Consider the following 19502-nt stretch of genomic DNA (forward strand, 5'->3'; position numbering starts at 1 on the left):
GCTTCCAGGGAACGTATGAGTAATTTGCTACATATTAGAGCTTATCACCTTTAAAAAACTATCCAAAACCTTTCTGTTATTTGAAAATATTTGGGGAGAGAGGGAGGGTGTTTAATGTTTTGAAGGGAGAATTGAACAAAGTGGGTTTGCAATTTATATACTGCTGCTTTTCATCTTTAAGAAAACTATTAAGGGTGCCTTATTCTCTGTTTTCTAATCCATTATCCCTCCCTCCATATTAACAATCTATAGCGTTTTTTAATTTGTACTATAAATGTGCCCAGAAACATGTCCAGGGATTTTAAAAATTCTTATCCTTAGATACTGGGTGTGGAAATAGACGTTGAGATAGTTGCCCAAAGGGCACGATGCTTCTGAAGAAGTAATACTGCTGGCTCCTTTATCCCTTTTCCAGCCGAAGGAGGCACACCCACCCAGGCGGTGTTTGCGTGTTCTTGGAATAGGCCCAGCTGTTTAGGTAATTTACTGTGTATTCACAGAATAAAATTAATTTTATGTCAAAACCTTGCTCAGGCAAGCCTTTTGGTTTCCTTCTCTAATCTGTCTCTTGGCAATGCTGAATACGGCATCTTAATGATAAATGCTTGAATTTATTTGTGTGGCATTAGCTTTAATGTGTATTGTCTTATTTCTTTCTCACAACAATCCTATGTGACTTTGTATATTTCAGATGTGTCTGCTCAGTATTTAAGTGTGACTGATTAAAAAAAGAGAACCAAAAAATGCGTCTCTTTCAAGGACTTTGTAGTCTAGTTTGGGCAACAGGAGTGAATTAGCCGGCAAGCACTGGGCTGGGCCCTGACAGCAAGTCCTGGTTTTCCCCAGGAGCACCTCCCCGGCCATAAGGGAAGGCTGACTGGAAATCGGTGAACAGTTCAGTGTGCTAAGTCTTACATCGAGCAGGCCCAGGGCATCGAGAACGAAGCTGGGGACAGATTCACACAGGTGTGTGTTTGGAAGAAGGAAGGTTACACAGAGGAAGGCTAATAGAAAGTAAACACAACTGTGGCAGAAGACATTTGGCTGTGCTTTGAGTAAAAATTTTTATCCCTGTTTTTTTAATCTCAATCTAATTTTTGTGTTTTTAATTTATCGATAGATAATATAGTTCATGATTCAGAATTTAAAAGGTAAAAAGATATACAGTGAAAATCTTCCACTGCTCCACCCCCCCGGCCACGTAGTTCTCCTTTCTATGAGTAATTGACATTCCAGGCTTCTTGTGCGTTATTCCCAATGATATTTTATGCATAATAAGTAACTCTGCATACAGACATGTTCTCTTCTGACTGTCATCTTTTCATTTATACACATCCTGGCAGGTACTGGACTTGGTTTTTTTCCCTCCTGCTTAACTGTATACCTGGAGATTACCCCCAAATCAATACATGAAGAGTGTCCTGATTCTTTGTCACAGCTGCATACTATTTCTGTGTAAGGGGCAAGTACCAGTTTTCTTAGCCAGTTACCTCCAGATGGGCATTTAGATTGTTTCCAGTGTCTTACTATTTGCAGACTTGGCTGCAGTGAGTAATGTTGTACACATGTCTCTTTGTGCATGTAGGAGTTGGTGCTAGAAGGCAGATTGCTGGGGCAGAGTATGGGGCGTTGGAATTGGGCGGCTGTTGCCAAATTGCCCTCTTCAGAGGTTGTGCTGCTTGACCCTCCCACTCACCATGACGTTCAAGTGCCTGTTTCCCCATACCTGTCTCATAGACAGAGTGTTATTCTCAGTCTTTCTGTTTTGTTTTGCCAATCTGATGTGTGAAAAATAGTTTCTAAGAGTAGTCGTAATATTTTTAAGGAGAAAACAATGCAAAACCATTTCCTTTTGGTCCCTACTATGTTTGTTTCCATGTAGTTTGTTCGTTAAGATGTTGACTTACAGCTCAGACAAGCTAGTGTTTAGTAAGTCTCTAAAGCTCTAAAAATTGGAAGTTTATTTTCGTATTCTGAGTTCCAAGACTGAAAACATACCAGCAAATATTCATTGGTTGCCTCTGTGTGGCAGGCAGCGTGTGATTGGTGATTCAGCAAGGTAGAACTGGCCCCTGCTTTCATGGAACTTATCATCTAGAAGAAGCAGAGACGATATAACTTGAGGCGCTTTGACAGGGAAAGTACAGACAGCTGTGGGAGCCCACGCACAGTTTTGGGAGTGAGGGAATCAGGGAATGTTTTCCAAAAGATGTTTTTTAATCTGCGATTAAAAGTCTAAGTAGGAGTTATCATGACACAGGTGGGAGAGGGTTCCAGATAGGGGCAAGAAAGTGTGATTTATCTAGCTAGTTGGGAATAGGTGAGCAGCAAGTAGATACCACCATGCGGCGCATAACAATGTTTCGGTCAACGACGGACCGTGTATATGACGGTGGTGCCATAAGGTTGGTACCGAATAGCCTGGGTGTGTAGGAGGCTATACTATCTAGGTTTGTGTAAGTATACTCTGATGTTTGCACAGTGACGAAATCAATTAATGATGCAATTCTCAGATTGTATCCCCGTCGTTAAGCGACGTGTGACTGTACTACAGACTGAACCATAATCCAAAAGGGGGCATATATTTGAAGAAAAATACCATGGGCATTTGTTTAATCTCTTAAGAGTTAAACTGATAGAGAACCTATTGGGCTTTCTTTAAAAGCTGTCACAGTATTAAAGAATGTCTTTATAATGTTGATACCGTGTATTATTTCACGTATCGGTGGCTTTGGATAGTTTTTAAAGTTTCACATTTGACCTTCATACTAACCCTGTGGAGTTAGGACTGGTTATATTATTCCTTTATCACTATAAGGAAATAGTCCTGAGGAAGCTGAATCTTATCCAGGATTGCAGAACCAATCCTCAGCAAAGCCAGAACTAGAATCCAAGATCTTTTGGCTTCCTTCGTCAGCGGGCTGCCTCTGTGCTCCCTGCAGTTCCCAGTTAATGATAACTAAGCCTTTTTTGAGAATAGCATTGTTATAAAAGTGCTGCTCTGTTGAAACTTGAGAGACTTAAAACACAATAATGCGAGAGCCTCCTGGTCTCAGTGATGAGGTATATTCCGTCCGGTTAGCTTAATAAAACAAACTGTGTCACGCTTAGAAGACATTTACTAACATATTTTATTTTGGTGTCAGTGCGTTTCCTTATGATTACACAATGTCATTCCAAGAGGAGTGGGAAATCAGACCAAGGCAAGCACTGCTGCCTTTTCTGGTCTGAAGCACCGTAGTAGTAAGAGGCAGTTAAATCTGAATCCCAAAATGCTGCTTTGTACAAACAAAAGGAAAACATTGCTCTTAAAAAAAATGTTTTTAGTCATGCATAGGACAGCGGGGATCATATCCCCTCCTTAAAATGCTAATATATTTGTCTCTTGCCTGCAGGTTATGGTTTTTGGAGAGGTGGTGTAACAGTATCAGGAAGCCAGGCTCTGTCACTTGAGAGCCTCACGTGACCTTGGATGTGTAACTTAATTCTCTAGAATTCAGTCCCATTTTAAAAACTGGGGTAATACCTACCACAAAGGTTGGTGTGAGAATTAAATAGAGTATTATACAGAATTCTCTCAGATTTTTATTTAATTTTTAAGTTCCTATAATAAGGGATGTATCTACAGTTGGTGGGGACATTTAGTGCGGTAGTTTTTTCCCCCGGGCAAGCTGATGATGGTGCATTTTACAATAGATGGTATAAAATGGAGGAAATAACAAAATATAAAGAGTTTAATGCAATGTTGAGTACAATATGTATTCATTAAGTAACTGGTGTCATTTTTTTTTTAATTGAATAGAATTATGACCCCAGTGGGGAAGTGAGGTCTCTGCTGGGAGGTTTGTCTGTGTACAGCACACCAGATCTGTGAAGGGGCCTCAGGTAGGCAGGAGAGGAGAGCTGGTCTCCTCTGGGAACCTAGATACTGAGGGTGGGAGACAACAGTGGGATTTGTGGTTGTGAGTGCTGAAGTCCGAGTCTGCACCGCTGAAGGAGAGCTAGACAGGGAAGGACCTGCAAACGAGAGCTTCTTGATTCACGCCGCTGGCATAGATTTTTGTTGTTGTTGCTTTTTGTCATCTTTTGTTCTTTGAGGAAGTCTTACCCGAAGATCTTCAGCCTTAACTGGCTGTGCTTCAGAGAGGCTGACTGTTTACTCTTTGGCCACAGTGTTGAAGGGAGAGCCTGGCTTCTCTGAGCAGGAGTGGCAAGGCTCAGCTGGAGCCCCTGTGGGGATGGTGGATTTTCAGGAAGGGATTAGGCCATAGTGGTTTGTCGAACTACTCCTCCCTTTTTGGAAAGTCTCCTTCCAGTGGCAGACTTGGAGGTGCCGAATTGTACTGTATTAAGCAAGGCAACCTGTCCTTACGGATCTTGCTCTGCAAACACATCTGAAATACCTACACCTCAGTTTAAGAGTCTCTAATTTGGGTTGGGAAGAGTGGAGAAATGAATCTCAGGGAGATGGAGCATAAAATGGGCTCATACTGTACAGACTATCTTGTAACCTCCCCTCTTTTAAATATGGCTTTAAAACATATCTTGGTATGCACAGAAGTATTTAGGGGTAAAAAGGCATTAACTCTAACCCTCTTACTCTCAAATGATTCAGTGTAGGTGTTTGGGGTGGGAGAGAAAAATGCGAAGCAAATATGGTAGAACGCCAATATTTGGGGAATCTGGATGAAAGGTTTGTGGGAATTCCTTTTACTGTTTTTGTAATTTTTCTGTAAGTATGAAGTTATTTCTGAAGAAAAAGTTGAAAATATCTTGAGCATCTTTCCATGCAAGCACATACATTTACATTATTGTTTTAAGTCTGTGTAACACACTGCTGTATGGATGCGCTGTAAAGAGGGTTAGCTGGACTCCTATCATTGGGCATTTGATCATTTCTAGTTATTTGCCATTATAAACAGTGCTGCTTGGAGATCTTTAAATATGATACATCCTCTCGTATTTGGAATGGAAGCCCCGCACCCCTTTGAAATACTCCCACGCTCATGATGGACCTGATATGAAAATTCACAGTAAATTAACCGATTAATGCTTGAACCTAAGACCTTATTGAGAATTTTAAATGGGTTAAGTGGTGACTGTTTAACAATATTTATCTTATCCTGATACTAATAAACAATAAGCTATAGAAAAATACCTTTAGTCCTGGTTCATCTCATGTAATAAAACTTGAGAAAAAATGAATCTTTTAGTGCCATGAAACATCTTGGCTAAGTGTTGACTGCTTGAGTAATTGTGAAGATCAGAAAGTCTCTTACTGTCCTGAAGTTGTAGCTTTCTGACCTCATTTTGTTGGAAGTAGTGGGCAAATCTTTTTTGGCCCTTATTCCAACGTGCTTCACTATTTCATTGATTGCCAGATACTTTAATTGGATTCCCGTTTTCATTCCAGCAACAGACAGGATGAGGGGACTGTTTGACCAGAGTCTGTAGTCATATGCTCTGTTCTGTTGATTCACCTTCAACTTCCAGTTGCTATTTTCTCTAATGATGATGTGGACAAGTGAAACCATAGAATATAATTACATTTTACCCTCAGGTCAAAACAGCATTTGTTTTTGTTTCTGACATTTGTGCTAAAATGTTTGGTTACTAACATTTGGTCCAGTTTTTAGGTGTCCCTTAATGGTTCTGAAAAATAGAATGTGGGTAAGCATGTGTAGATGTGGACATGCCCTACTGCCTAAAGCCAGGTCTGAGAGGACCAGCAGATAAAAGGGTTACACCTCCTAACTCCAGACCCTACCTCGAAAATAACAAACTGCAAACATTTCAATAAAACCATTTCCATGAAATTTACATGTTTTAAGACCAGACCTAGGCAGATCAAATTGCCTTTGAATGTTGACATGTTCATTAGATTGAGTTCCAGGAGAGTGTGAATGTTGTATGCTCTTTTCTGTCCTTTTCCTTCCTTACAGTAAATTTCAATGAGGGAAATGGATTAATAAATCCTAGATGAGGAATTAGCAACCAATGCTGTATTAAATTATACTAAAATTAGAAACGAGAGCAGGGAAAAGAACCCTTTTCCATCTACTCTCTAGCTATAAGGCAGGTATTGGACCAAACCGGCTGGGAAGACCAGTGCTTTCTGCACAGCAGTGGCAGTAAAGGGCGGGTGCGTTTTATAGAACTTGGCCAGGGCACTTGGCTCATGAATTGACACAGAGCAAAAGTTGCTATTCCATTGAAAGCCGTGAAGTTGTGGGATTTATGTCTCTAGTTAAGCAAAGTGATTATTTTTAGATTTAACTTTTCCATTTTCTTTGCACTTAAAAATATAAAGACTATAAAATAACATTTTCTAGACACTCTCTTTGGTGGGAATACTAGGAGCAGCTGTTATTTGTTTAGCTGGAGATAAGGAAGAGGTATAAAAAGTGGCTCTTTCTTCCAAGACACTAGGTAATCTCCTCTCTCCTTAGGCTCTTTCTCTGGGGAAATATTTTGTGTGTGTGTGTGTACATGTGTGTGTATATATATGTGCATATATAAGATGAAAAGGCTGACGAAGTAGAGATAGAGATATTTAACTTTCAAATGAATTTTTGGCGGGTTAGAATATTACAAAAAAATCTCTCCTTGATTGGCTATTGGCCTCCTTACCGTGGGCTCACTAAGGTGTTCAGATGATCGCCATCTTTGTGTTCATTTAACTTGGTTCACTGGACAGATGTTGCTATGAAGCCCCAAACTGTGACACCAGTTTTATCTTTCTGCCTCCACTTTTGTTATATCTCTTATTCCCCTAGATTTCAAATGTACTAATTTTCTTTAATATACACATTTTCCATTGGAAACTTTTGACCTGAGGGTCATAATTAGTCTGCCATTGTCTCCAGCAGAATCCTTTCCTTCACGATTAACTTGGTTAATCTCTTTGGTCTTATTTCATCCAGAATGTGAAATTCCTAATATTAGCTAGTAAAGGTGGGCCCTGAGGTGATTCAATTTACCAGAGTGTTGCTGTATTAATACCAGCATCTACTAATCCCTTCACTCTAGTTGTTTATTTGGGTGCTCATCTTTTCTTTTTTGCTTTTCACCTTCAGCAGACCTACTCCAATGAAGTCCATTGTGTTGAAGAGATTCTGAAGGTGAGTTACGTTGTTACCATTTCTCACTTGAAGAAATATTTAAGTAGGCAGATATATATCCATTTATTTTGACTTTAATGAACAGTTGCCATTCCAAACCCCTTTAAATTGATCCCCACCTCACACATCCAAAAGCAAAATGAACCAGAACAATAACAAAGGGAGCCTTAGAACATTATTGAACTCTGTGACAGATTTTATTAATTAAAATGAAGTCTACAAACTGCAAGGCATTTGGACTAGAGTTTTAAGACATTTCTCTCAAGTTTTTCTGGTTGTCCATAGAGACTCAGGAGAGTTGCTCACCTCCCAGAGAGGAAGCTGCCTGTGTTGGTGCAGTACAGGAGGCACCAGGGCTTAAAGAGTGCTCATGTTACCTCTCGGTGTTTTGTAGGTGACCCCTCGTGTGTATGGCCTCATCTTTAAAAATTGTGAGATGATGAATTTTTAAAGGGTTAAACAGAAAAACAGTAGAAAGTAAATGGACTGGGCCAGCCCCATGGCTTAGTGGTTAAGTGCGCGCGCTCCGCTGCTGGCGGCCCGGGTTCGGATCCCGGGCGTGCACCAACGCACCTCTTCTCTGGCCATGCCGAGGCCGCGTCCCACATGCAGCAGCTAGAAGGATGTGCAACTGTGACATACAACTATCTACTGGGGCTTTGGGGGAAAAATAAATAAATAAAATTATAAAAAAAAAAAAAAAAGAAAGTAAATGGACATCTCTAGACCTACCTTGAAGGGTTATTTATTTGAGATCATGCCATGAACATTTCTGCTTTTTCTACATATACATCACTGAATCCATTATTCATTTGTTCAGTTTTTCTTGCAGAAGTATGACACATTCCTTCTAGAATTCAATTCCAGGAAAAAAAATTTCTACTCATGAACCCAACATGCTTTCTTTTTATCAGAGAAGTGTTATATAAACTAGCATGTTTCCCATTTTGGCTTTAATTTCCAGGAAATCTAGAGCTAAATTTAATGCTCAAATACAGTAATTGTCATAACTGAGGGTTTTGTTTATTTCTCATTCCTCCTCTATGACTTTTAATTTTCTTCCATGTCAGTTTTAATGATATTCTTGCTTTATCTTTTACTATAATGTTTCGGATTTTTTTAATTTGGAAGTAGGAGAGATATATATGACACATGTACCTATTAATTTGTAACTCTACTGCTCACTTTTTTCCCTCAAAATATCTACTTACCCAATTTTTTCCTTTAATTTTTCATTGTAAAGTATTAAGTGAGGTAGTGCTGAAACTAGTAATTAAGTATATTAATTACGTTCTGACTTGTGAAATTTTTGACAAAAGTAGCTTCTAACCAGATGTTTGGAAAACAAATCCATTATTTTTGTTTTACAATGTTTTGTCCCCTACGTTTGTAGTTAGGATTTTCTGAAAAAGAAATACCTCTAAGGAAGCGTACTTTGTACTGCTGAAAATTGAGAAATTTTTGTCAACCAGCAAGTAAGATTCATAATAAACAAGTTGGCATGATCAGGCTTTTGTTTCATCCTCTCCCTCTGGTATTTCTGAAATTCTTTGGTCTGATGAGTCATAAAAATAACAAATGACTTAGTTATAAAATGTGGCCTTAGCATTGTCTCTGAAATTGTGTGATTTGTTCTATAGTTATTGCAAAAGTAAATGCAACAAGTATAGATTAGTTGTCTTATGTATGTGTCAAATGCTTCTCTTAGGTTTTGATGTGTGTTAAATATACGACTGTGGAATCCTTTAGTTAGGATGATAGTACTAGAGCATCGGACAAGCATGTTCAATTTGATAAACTCATCTATCCTCCCTCCCCTCTCACCCAGCATCACTTTGAGTTCTTGCTTACCTGGAAATGCTTGAAAAATAAATGGTTAATGGAAGCAACAGGTGAGTATTTTCATTTGGAAATCATAAACAGGATAAGCAAATAGAAGGATGTCCTGGATTGAAGAAGGCCTGGGCCTCTGCATAGTGGAGACTTAGAGTCTGTCCCCTTCTCTTCTCCTCTATTTGTGGCCTCACTTAAGTCATGTGCTCACTAGGCCTCAGTTTCCTCATTGGTAAAATGAAGGCCCTGGGCTAGTTGATGATCTCTAGGATCCATTCCAGCTCTTACTCTCTGATGCCAATCCTGATGCTTTCCTCTGCCTCATGGTTCCTGTTCTTACCTTGTACCAGCAATTTACGAAGATTGCCAGGAATACTAACACAAATCTTTCCAATGGGTGTTAAAGGCGTTAAGTAGTTCTCTAACACAGAAAATCAATCACAGAAGATATCGTTTGGTTCTCTGGGGGAAATATTAAGGGTGGAAGTGTTTTAATGAAGGGGAAGTGGTGGCCCGTAACTCCTGCAGGCTGATGGGGTAAGACGATAGCAGACAGACACTGCAAGACACCAGGAATTGGTCATGCACAAGGGTCCAGACAGGACAGCATGCCCTCTGTGGGTGTGTGGAAACAGCTCAGGTTTTCTACTTATACAGTGGCATGACCTCAGCAGCCTCTTGGGGGAATTAATGCAGTACTCGTAGACATTACTTTGGTGCAACATTCCAGTGACACTGGTACAGTGAGTGGTAGCACTATTATGTTCATTCATTTACTCAACAATATCTGTTAAGACTCAGACACTTTTATAGTCGCTGGGGATGCAATATGAATAAGATAGAGTCCTTGCGCTCATGGAGATTGTAGTGGGGAAGATAAAATAAAATGTCAGATATTGATAAGTGCTATGAGTCATAGCAGGCAAGTGAACAGGGAGTAGGAAGAGGAAAGAGTTAGTGCAAAAGCCTCGAGGCAGGAACAAGTTGCTGTGTTAGAGGAACAGCAGGAACTAGACACTGTGTCTAGAGGAAAATGAGCAAGGGGGAGGCGGAGCAGAGACAGCAGCTGTGGTGCCTAGAAGGCCAGGACTGAGGCAAGTGTCACGTGATTGACCCCCTTATGTGATAAGTCATTGTTAAGGTAAGGATTGAATTCATGGCCTTGCGATCCTGGGCAGCCACCTCCTTATGGCCCCAATCCTCCTAAGGCCTAAGTCCCTCTAGTAAGCTAGGCATTTAGGGGAGTATATAAATTCTTTCAGACTGCTAGCAAACCACTTAGGGCCTGAAAGAGTTTATGCACCCTCCAACTGCCTGATTTAATAGCTGGGGCAGCCTTAGGCCTTGAGAGTACAATGGATGCTTTCGGGGAATAATTGATGACTAAAAGTCATAGATACCATTGGGATTCTAAAGAAATTATAGGAAAACGTAAGGGTGATACTTTCAAATACCTTCTCAATTAATTATTACATGTTTTTATATCGTAGCATTATAATGGTCCCACTCCTTAAAGTATAGTCAAATAAATAAAACAGCAGGGAACTCTCTTTGGTGCAGTATTGAAATTCCTTTAAAACTAGACTTTTAATTAAAAGTTGTAATGCTTTTAATTTATTACGTGCTTTCGATGCACCATGCATCCAAGCACTTTACATAAATTACCCTTACAACACTTTGAAAAGTAAGTGGTCCTTGTCTACCTCTTGCTGAGAACTGAGGCTCAGGGAGCCCAGGCAGCTTACGCTGACACTGCTAAGTTAGGATTCCAGTCTGGGTCTCTGGCTCCAGAGCTGTGACTCTTTCCATTATATTTTAGTACAGAATTCCTCTATTGTACTGAACAAAGCAGATGGCTAGTCAGTAGACAAGGGCATGATTTCACATTTAACAAAAATTACTCAAGAAAGCCAGCATCAGTTACTCTGTCACTGTGCCAAGTCATTTATGTCTGTCCTGGGACTACAGCAACCCAGGGAGCTGCTGTGGGGAAAGGCGAGAAGATGTGCACTGAGGTGGGAGTTGGAATGCTTGCTGGAGCTCCATCCCCAGTTGTTGCAAGGATCAGATGGCATTTCTGTGCTGATAGAGAGGCTGCTCAGCACTTGGAAAAGAGTGAAGTGTCACAGCACCCGGGGTATCATACAAGGGAGGTCACGCAGCGTCCTGGGGGTCACTGGCTTGCTCGTGGAGAGTTGCCTGTCCATCTTTAAGCCAGGTTGGCAGGCAGGTCTGACATACGTGGGAATGGACTTCTTTCTCTTAGACTGGGAAGACAAAGGAGCCGTCGGCTTCCTCAGGGACCTGATGCAGTTGTTTTAGGCCTCATTTTTCTCATCTGTATGACGAAGGGGTTGGAGTTAATGATCCCAGTGCCATTTTAGCTCTTTAACAAAGCGTGTGTGTGCACGTGCACATGTTTGCAATTAAAAAACCTTTCATCTGACATTGTTGTCCACTAGTTTTTTAGCAAAGCAGAATTCATGTATATGCTTAGAAAAAAAAGAATTCATGTCAAGAGAAATATATTAATTTGCAAGCTTTAGAAATCCTGCCTTCATGAAAATAGTGAATAGAAATTAAATTTCTGTTAATGGAAAAGGAAGGTAATTTTTTAAGGTCCTCTCCTCCAAAAAAGTTCTTATGCACTATTAGTGTGTATCAGGGAAGGGTCAAATCCATTAAAACTCTCCCAAGTGGAACAAGTGACCTGAATTACTTGTTTGCTTAAGTCAAACAGGAAAGTTCTTCTTCCTTTGAACTTAAATAATTCCAGGAAATGCAATAAAGAAGCTGAGGGAGAAAGCAAGCCTTGAGTGGAGACTCAGTTTTCACAGTTACATAAGCTCTAGTAACACCTATTACCGTTTACGTGCTTGATAATATTCAAAGTGTTAAGACCATTCATGGTCTGTGTTCTTGCTTTTCTTCTTTGAACTGATTTCTTTTCAGTTTTGTAAGTTGGAGACCTTAGCTTTTGAACATAGCCCATTAAGTGGGAACTTTTTAAAAAGTAAATGAAATCAATCCACTCTACATTAAGTTTAAACAGTTAAGTAGCAATAAATGTTTATAATTTACTTTTCTTCCCTTTCCAAATCTCTTTCCAGGAAATGACCCATTCATGGCCGCCTCCTTTGACAGCAATACACACGCCCAGTACAGCCGAGCCCTCCAAATTTCCTTTTCCCACAAAGGTAATTCCTTACAAGTGTAGCAGGCACTGCCTCCACACCAGAGAAAAGTCAGAAGTATTGCTGGGAGCCAGATTAATCAAGTACTACTTGTTGAAATCTTTGGAGATTAGGTTAAAATAGCAATTAATTTAGCTTCTGAAGTGCTTCATAATGCTTTCGAACACTTTATTCTGCAAATTATGTCAGTAAGAACATTTGGAGGTTTTGTAGCTTAGGAAAGCATTTAGGACTTTTTAATAAATTCTCTCACATGAGGATCCTTACTTAGAGGTGGGAAAACAGAGGTACAGGGAAATTAAGTGAGGTAGGTTATCTGATTCCTAGTTTAGAATTTAGATATATACATACATATATATATATACACACATACATACATATATATATATACACACACACATACATATATACATACATACATACATGTATATACACACACACACATATCTTACATTTCTCATACTGCCTAAATTTTCTTCAAGTTTAATGTGATCAGCTACATTAGTGCTGGCTTTAATAACAAGCAAATCAACTGTTGACTTACATGTTTCTGTTGAAGTATTTGTGAACAATGTATTAAAAACCCTGCCTTTTTTGGGGGGTTTGTGCTTTTGGATAACTTTGAGAATATAAAAAATATCACCTTCAGATCTGCATTCTGTCCAGCCTGGTATGCATGCACATTTTTAATATATTATAGTTATTTCTTTCCATGATATTGTTTTCAGAACAGGCTATATCTACCCAAACCAGAATTTGCCACGTTAGATACTTGACATATTTTCTAATGATAGTTTTTTTAAAGGTGATTCATTATTACTGGTTTTAAGGTGAAAACGTTATACTTTGAAAAAAAAATCTTCGCTCAACACTGAAGGAAAAATAAACTCCAGGAAAGAACAGAAGCAATAAAACCTATTTTATGTAAAAATTAGATTTATCAGTATTTATCACATTTGGCAGTGATGCAAACTTAGATTTATAAACCTTAATATTTTAATAACTAGAGATTTTTATTTTTCTTTCTAGGATTCTCAGCACATTAGTTCTGCAACCCCAAACCAAAGTAAGTAAATATATGGAACTGATTATTGCATTGGAGAACAAAGCATGGTTTTTACTGTTTTAATATAAAAAACATTAACGAAAAATGCCCCAGCAGAGATGAGGGCTTCCCGTGTCGACAGCAGAGGAAGGGAGGACAGAGGCCAAGCTGCTCTTCAGGTGGAATTTCAGATTGTGGCAAAGGGTTAGTGAAGATGACTTAGTAAAGTACTTAACAAATATGACCTGGTATTACCTGACACCTGATAAATATCTTGAACGTGACTCTCAAAGCGTTGTAACCCGGGAATTATATATAAGAATAGGTTGGGGTATATTGTGTGGTTCTTGTATTTTTTTTTAATAAAAGTAAGACATTTTTGTAAGGAATAGAGCATACAGCTTCTTTAGTCCTTCTATATGTATTTGCCATGTAATTCTTTTTTGGTCCCTTTTTTATGGATTGTAAATACTTGAGAATTCAGAGGGAAACAGAAGAAGGCTAACTGGATCCAGCTTTTCTTTTCATCAGTAACCCCTCGGCTCAATAAATTCTTGGTATCCCAACTACATGCAAGACAGTGCAAGCCTTACAAAAATGCCTAGGGTATTTGTAGTCATTCAGTTCATCAATACATGGTGAGTGCCCAAGTTATGATGTGTTAGTCTTCAGAGGGTAGGAACACCAAGGGGGGGTGCCTGGTGTGTGTGTGTGTTGGGAGAAGGTTGCTCATAGATATTCTGTGGAGGTGACTCTTCCTTCAAATCTCCCCACTTCATTCTTTTCCCTCACTTATATTTTTTCCTTGATTATTCTGTTGTTTAAAGTGCAAGGATGTGAGGAGAGTGAAAAATATGAGAAAAGCGAACAACAGAATATCCTTCCTCTAGAACAGGGGTGGGCACACTATAGCCTGAGAGTCAAATCTGTTCTGCGGCTAGTTGCAGAAAGAAGGTTTTGTTAGGACACAGCCATGCCCATTCATTGATTATTAGGCTGCAAGGGTTAGCATGCAAAGTCTACAATATTTACTATCTGTTCTTTACAGAAAAAGTTTTCTGTCCCCTGCTCTAGAGATACTGAATAAGATCTTGCAAAGAACTCATAACTAAATTTCCCCCAATTGCAGAGAAATAAACCTGACCATCTTGCCACAGTATTGTATAAGTAGCATGGTAAAATTAACAGAAATTGGTGACTTCTTAGAGAGATTGGGAAATTCTTTTTTTCCTCAACATCTTGGCAGCCTATCCAAAGACATAACAGGTGGAGTGGCACAAGTCTGCAGGTGCATCGCCGGCTCTGCTGTGGGTGGGATTGCTGCTTGCCCCTCCCCCCCCCCGCCCCCACCCCACATACCCCCCAGTTTGCTAGGGCTGCCAGTCATGCAGATTATATGCCTTCCACTAGGTCACTCACAGTTTGCGTGATTGCTAACTCTTGGTTTAGAAAGACCCTTTAATCCTTTAAACTGTTAGATTTCCCCTTTTAGCAAAATAGAGTTGAAGATGAACTGGTAAGCACTTTCTTGGCCAGGGATGGGTGGCCCTCTTAGCCTGTGGAATAGTGTGGACTGATTCCTTCAGATGCTGGCGGGTCTCCTGTGGGTCTCGGCTCGCCAGATGCTTACCCTGGAGTTTTTCTGGACTTACCCTGGAGCTGCTGCCACTTTGTCTGTTGGTGTTCAGGGGAACATTGTGAGAATCTTTGCGAGAATATGGCCTTTGTGGGGCCTAGTTGGACCCTAGAGGGGTCTAGCTTTATGTTGGTTGAAGAGGGAGTGGTGTATATGCAGATATAGCTTTCAGAAAAGTAGAGTTTGACATATATTTCTCATAGTATGCCCAGCAAGAGAATTCAGATTTCTTGAAAAGTGATTTTAAGGTTTGGGAGTCTGTAAAGAATGAAGTATAAGGGTTTTACTTGTATGCCCCAGTATTTATGTCCACATGTGCAAAACCATGGCTGCCTAAGGACAACCAGAGCCTTGTGGAGCTCAGGGCCTGTCAGGATGAGTGTCTGGGGTCCTCGTGAGTGGTCGGAGGAGTGACTGTAGTCCTGACTCTAGCTTACTAGCCAGAAGGAGAAGCAATTTAAAAATATCATATAAGAGCTGCTGCCACCATGAGGATAAAGTGATTAATTGCAAATATTCAAGGGACTCTACATGACATTCGTGGGGAATATCACTCACCCCTGTCTAAAAGGCACCCATATTTCCATTTCACTTCAAGTCCTGTTTCAGGTCCCTATTACCTCATGCCAAGACAGATACAACAGCCTCCCAACTGGTTCGTTCCCTCCAGGTTATACCAGGCAGCACCACCAGATTAGACTTTCTGAGGAATCGCTGTATCATGTCCCTGTTTAGACCTTTGGTGATGTCTCATTGCCCAACAAATAATGTCATAACTTCCCATCCTGGCATTCAGAGCCCTCTAAAATCTGATTTCCACCTGTCTTTCCATGCTGTCCGCCACACTCTGCAGCCCAGCCTTACCCTTCCCAAATGTGAGCCATTTTAACGCCTCCCTCTTCGGTATCTTCGCTCACATTGTCTCTCCTACTTAAAGCCCTTCCCTACCCCCTCTGCCTCCTGCCAGTCATTCTGTCAAAATCTCACCCATCCTTTGTGACGCAATTCCTTTTGTTCCTTTTCTAATTTGCCACCTTTAGTCATTAACCGACAGGGTGACCATTCTTCAGATTCCTGGGACAGTTAATTTTGTATGATTGATTATGTACTTATCTCACACTGCCCAGGGTTGTAAATATTTGCATGCCTGTTTCCTGTCCTTTAGTCAACTGTAAGCTCATCAAGGACAGGGTCAGATGCCTTGAACATCCTAGTATCTACTAGGCAGTCTATAAATAGCTGTTGAGTAAATGAATGGGGGGTTGTTGAATAATGGAGGGATAGGTGGGAGGGAGAACACATTTGGCCCAGGCCAGAGGCTGTAGAAAGGGATTACTTGCACATCACGGGTAGATGTCTGCAGTCAAACCAGGGGGTGTGAGAGCAGCCCTGTCCTGGTGCTTCCATGGGAGCCCCCACTGACCGACATCGAGGAAAGAACACAGGAAGGTTGCCCCCCAGTGCTTTTTCACAGTAAGTTTGCTCTAAGGATTTTTCAATTCTGAGCAAGCCCTCTCTCTAGAGGTGACATGAATGTTATTTTACAGTGTTGAGATTATTCCAAGTGCTGTGTAGCACTTTAGTTGACAAAATTAAAGTATACTAAGTGTTTAGATGAAAAGAGTGGGGGGGGGTAGCAAAAAAAAAGGGAATTTATAACTAACAGTCTCATATGTCATTGTGCTGCTCTGATCATTTTTCCCTCCTCCACAGAACAATATGATACATCTTCAAAAACCCACACTAATTCTCAGCAGGGAACGTCGTAAGTAAAACGCTTTTGTTTATTAAAAGTTTATGATATAACATTGTAATTTTCCATGTAAATCTAGTGCTCAGATTTTCCCTCCTGCTTTCAAGTAATGACGTTCATAAAATACTGCTGCACTGTGAGGGAAGAAATGACCTACATTTACATTTGGATTAAGTTCTCCTGTTGAGGGTTTTGGCACCGCACTGCAGGAGAGTTTGCTGAGGGGTTTTCTCAAAAGAAAGGCATTTGAGCCATTATTTACATATTAACTGTGGAAAATAGAAGGTTTTAGTTTTATAAATTTTAGTCTTAAACAGCTTTTTAGCTTTTGGAAACGCATTTTGGGGGATGTGCACAGTTTAAGATTTTCTGCCACTTTTTTGGCCTAGTTTTACCTAATAATGAGTCGTATTGCCCAGCTGTTCTTTATTAAGGCCAAGTAAGTCCAGATAGATTTTGGGTTTTTGGAACAGTTTAAACTACATAATAAAGATTTTCACATCAGCATTTTGACCCAATTTGTCATTTCTTGATGGTATTGAACTAATATTTCTTTTCATACAACTAGTGAGGGTTTTTAAGGACCAAGTGAGGTCCCTTTCTCTCCTTCAGTAGCTAGTCAGTTTCTAACGTGGAGTTGCTAGTCTCAGAGGACTTCAGGTTCAAGCTCCGGCTTTCCTGTTTTCTAGGCACAATATTTGTTCCATGTAATTGGAAGCGGGGATTGCTGTGTATTGAATATTTTGCAAACTGTGTAATTGAGGTAGAGAGGTTATTTTATGTCCTCTCCATGACTGAGTGCAGGGCTGGGTTGAATCATGTTCTGAAGTCCAGCTCCTTCATGCAGTGTGTTTTCATTTCTCCCTGGCAAAATAAGAAAATAAAACAATGTAGTAAGAGTTTTTTTAAAAGATGAATTTATTATAGTTTTAAAGATGGATTGTTGTATTTAATAAAAATCTGTATCATTTGTGGTACTGGCAGATGGTGAGTTGTTGCTTGGTTTTTTTTGTCCTTTATTAGAAAAAAATTAACCCTATGTCGGAGATCCTCTCGTTTTTTCTTTTCTGCCTTTTCTTTCCTTTTTTCCCTTTTCTTTTTTTAAAAAAATTTGACTGGCTCCTGAATTCTGAAAGTCTAGAATCATGACTTAGATTACATTTGAAAAAGCTGGAGGTTTGTTAAGCTGGAAACGACAGATCCTAGGACCACGACTGGAGTACTTGGGTGGAAGCTCTGAAACTTCCCTAAGGTGTGTTTACACCTTATGCTCTTTGTAATGGGTGGTGGTAAAGTCCTTCAGACCATGAAAGTCACTGGCCAGTGTCTTTAGGGGCAGCGAGGGAGGGGAAATTGAAGAGCTGCATCCACCTTGGCAATAAGAATGGAGGGAGGAGCTTTCCAGGAGCAGAGTGGGTGGAGGCAGCTGTGTCCCTGGGCCTGTGGGTAGAGGAAGGAAGGCAGTTGGGTCTGATGCAGGCCTTAGAAGTACGTACTGATAAGTGCCAACATGAAATGTGCCTCCAGGAAAAAGGAATCACTTTTATGGAGAGTGGATGAAAGCAGTGTCCCAATTAACTTGTGAAGTGCAGTCGTCATTTCAGTTGTAGCGTGGCACATCTCTTAGTGCTCTCAGGTTAATTTGATCTGGTGTCAGCGTTAGAGTTCTTTGATGTGCAGTTAAACTATGTGAGTGGCACATAGAGTGCCAGGGAGATAGTCTAATGCATTTTGAATCTCAGAAAAAAAAGTTAATTACGGGGTCATTTGTACTTTGGTTTTAAAAATCAATCTAGGTCTTAATGCTTTTTCTTTCAGAACTACTAGTACTTGGGAATCCTTAGAAAAGTGGAGTAGCACATATGAAAGGAAAAAAAAAGAGGGGCCTAACCCTAGAGAATAAGCTTGGGAGGGTCTGTGTTAACTCTTACATCCGTCCAGATTTGGAGTGGGGAGTGTAAGCCAGGTGGTAGAAGGATGTAGGTGTGCAGGAAATGTGCTGAATCCATTCCTTTTAATCGCTCTCGTTCTCAAATGATGAATTCCTTCTGCCAGGCTCTGCAGGAAAGTGATTAGTTAAGCTGTCAGTGCTGTTTGCCCCTAAGTTTAGGGGAGGGGATGTTGGTTTAAGGGCTCCTGGCTTTGGAATCCTCTTCCTTTCCAAGGCTTAGATCTGTTGAGTTCTTAGGGCAAAGTACAAAGTATTTCCTTTTTCTATACAGTTATTATGTCCTTTATATAATTGTGGACAGTTCCCTTTCTGTGCAGCCAGATACAGTTTACTGGTGTCAGTGCTTTTGTCAGCCTCTCAAAAGGGATAATGTGTTAATGTTTTAGAAACTGAGAAGCAGTTGGTGTAGGTATCCATGTGGCTAACTCCCTTTTCCCTTCCTGCCCCCTACTGTGAAATTGCCAAGTCCTGGCTAGAAGGAGTCTTCCTTTATTTTTCTTGTTTTTGCCACAGAAATCATCAGTACTTATTTAGACTAGGAGTCAGAGATCAACCATTACAGTAATCTGAAAATTTGATTGCTTATGTGGAAAGTTTCATTTGAAATGAGGGAAATACCTGGATGTGAAGGCTGGGGTTGGGATCGTTCTGCAAGTTCGATGAGAAGGAATGGTGCCAAGTTAATAAAGGCTGAGAAGAGTCTGATGAGTTTTTAAATGAGCCTGAATTTTCATCTTTTACTCAAAAACGTTACTGGTTTTTAAATATCTTGTAAAGAACTAAGGAAGACCCATTCTCTCAGTTTATTGTAATATAAAATTATCACGTCAGGACATGCATCAGCTGAAATGTCCGAGAATTAAGTCTGAAGAAATGGCTTACTTGTACCAGTTCACTTAAATCATATTAAGCCTAAGGAAATTCACAGTTCTTCAGCTCTCCTGAAAACAAGGAACAAACATTTGTGCT

General features: G+C 40.1%; 1 protein-coding gene across 7 annotated transcripts in view; it reads left to right on the forward strand.

Moving 5' to 3' along the window:
• The window catches only part of AFF1 (ALF transcription elongation factor 1), a 182105-nt gene that overhangs the window by 118869 nt on the left and 43734 nt on the right, over positions 1-19502 (forward strand). For 6 of the 7 annotated variants that reach the window (XM_087434555.1, XM_014787869.2, XM_087434554.1 and 3 more), the window contains 4 exons: positions 7077-7121; positions 12065-12151; positions 13178-13214; positions 16543-16594. In XM_087434555.1, the coding sequence (XP_087290681.1) occupies positions 7077-7121; positions 12065-12151; positions 13178-13214; positions 16543-16594 (221 nt within the window). The remainder of the gene's footprint in view (positions 1-7076; positions 7122-12064; positions 12152-13177; positions 13215-16542; positions 16595-19502) is intronic. The other variant, XM_014787870.2, reaches the window with a different exon arrangement.

The sequence above is a fragment of the Ceratotherium simum genome, chromosome 8 (assembly GCF_057802395.1).
Source record: "Ceratotherium simum simum isolate JZ-2026a chromosome 8, ASM5780239v1, whole genome shotgun sequence".
Lineage (NCBI taxonomy): Eukaryota > Metazoa > Chordata > Mammalia > Perissodactyla > Rhinocerotidae > Ceratotherium > Ceratotherium simum.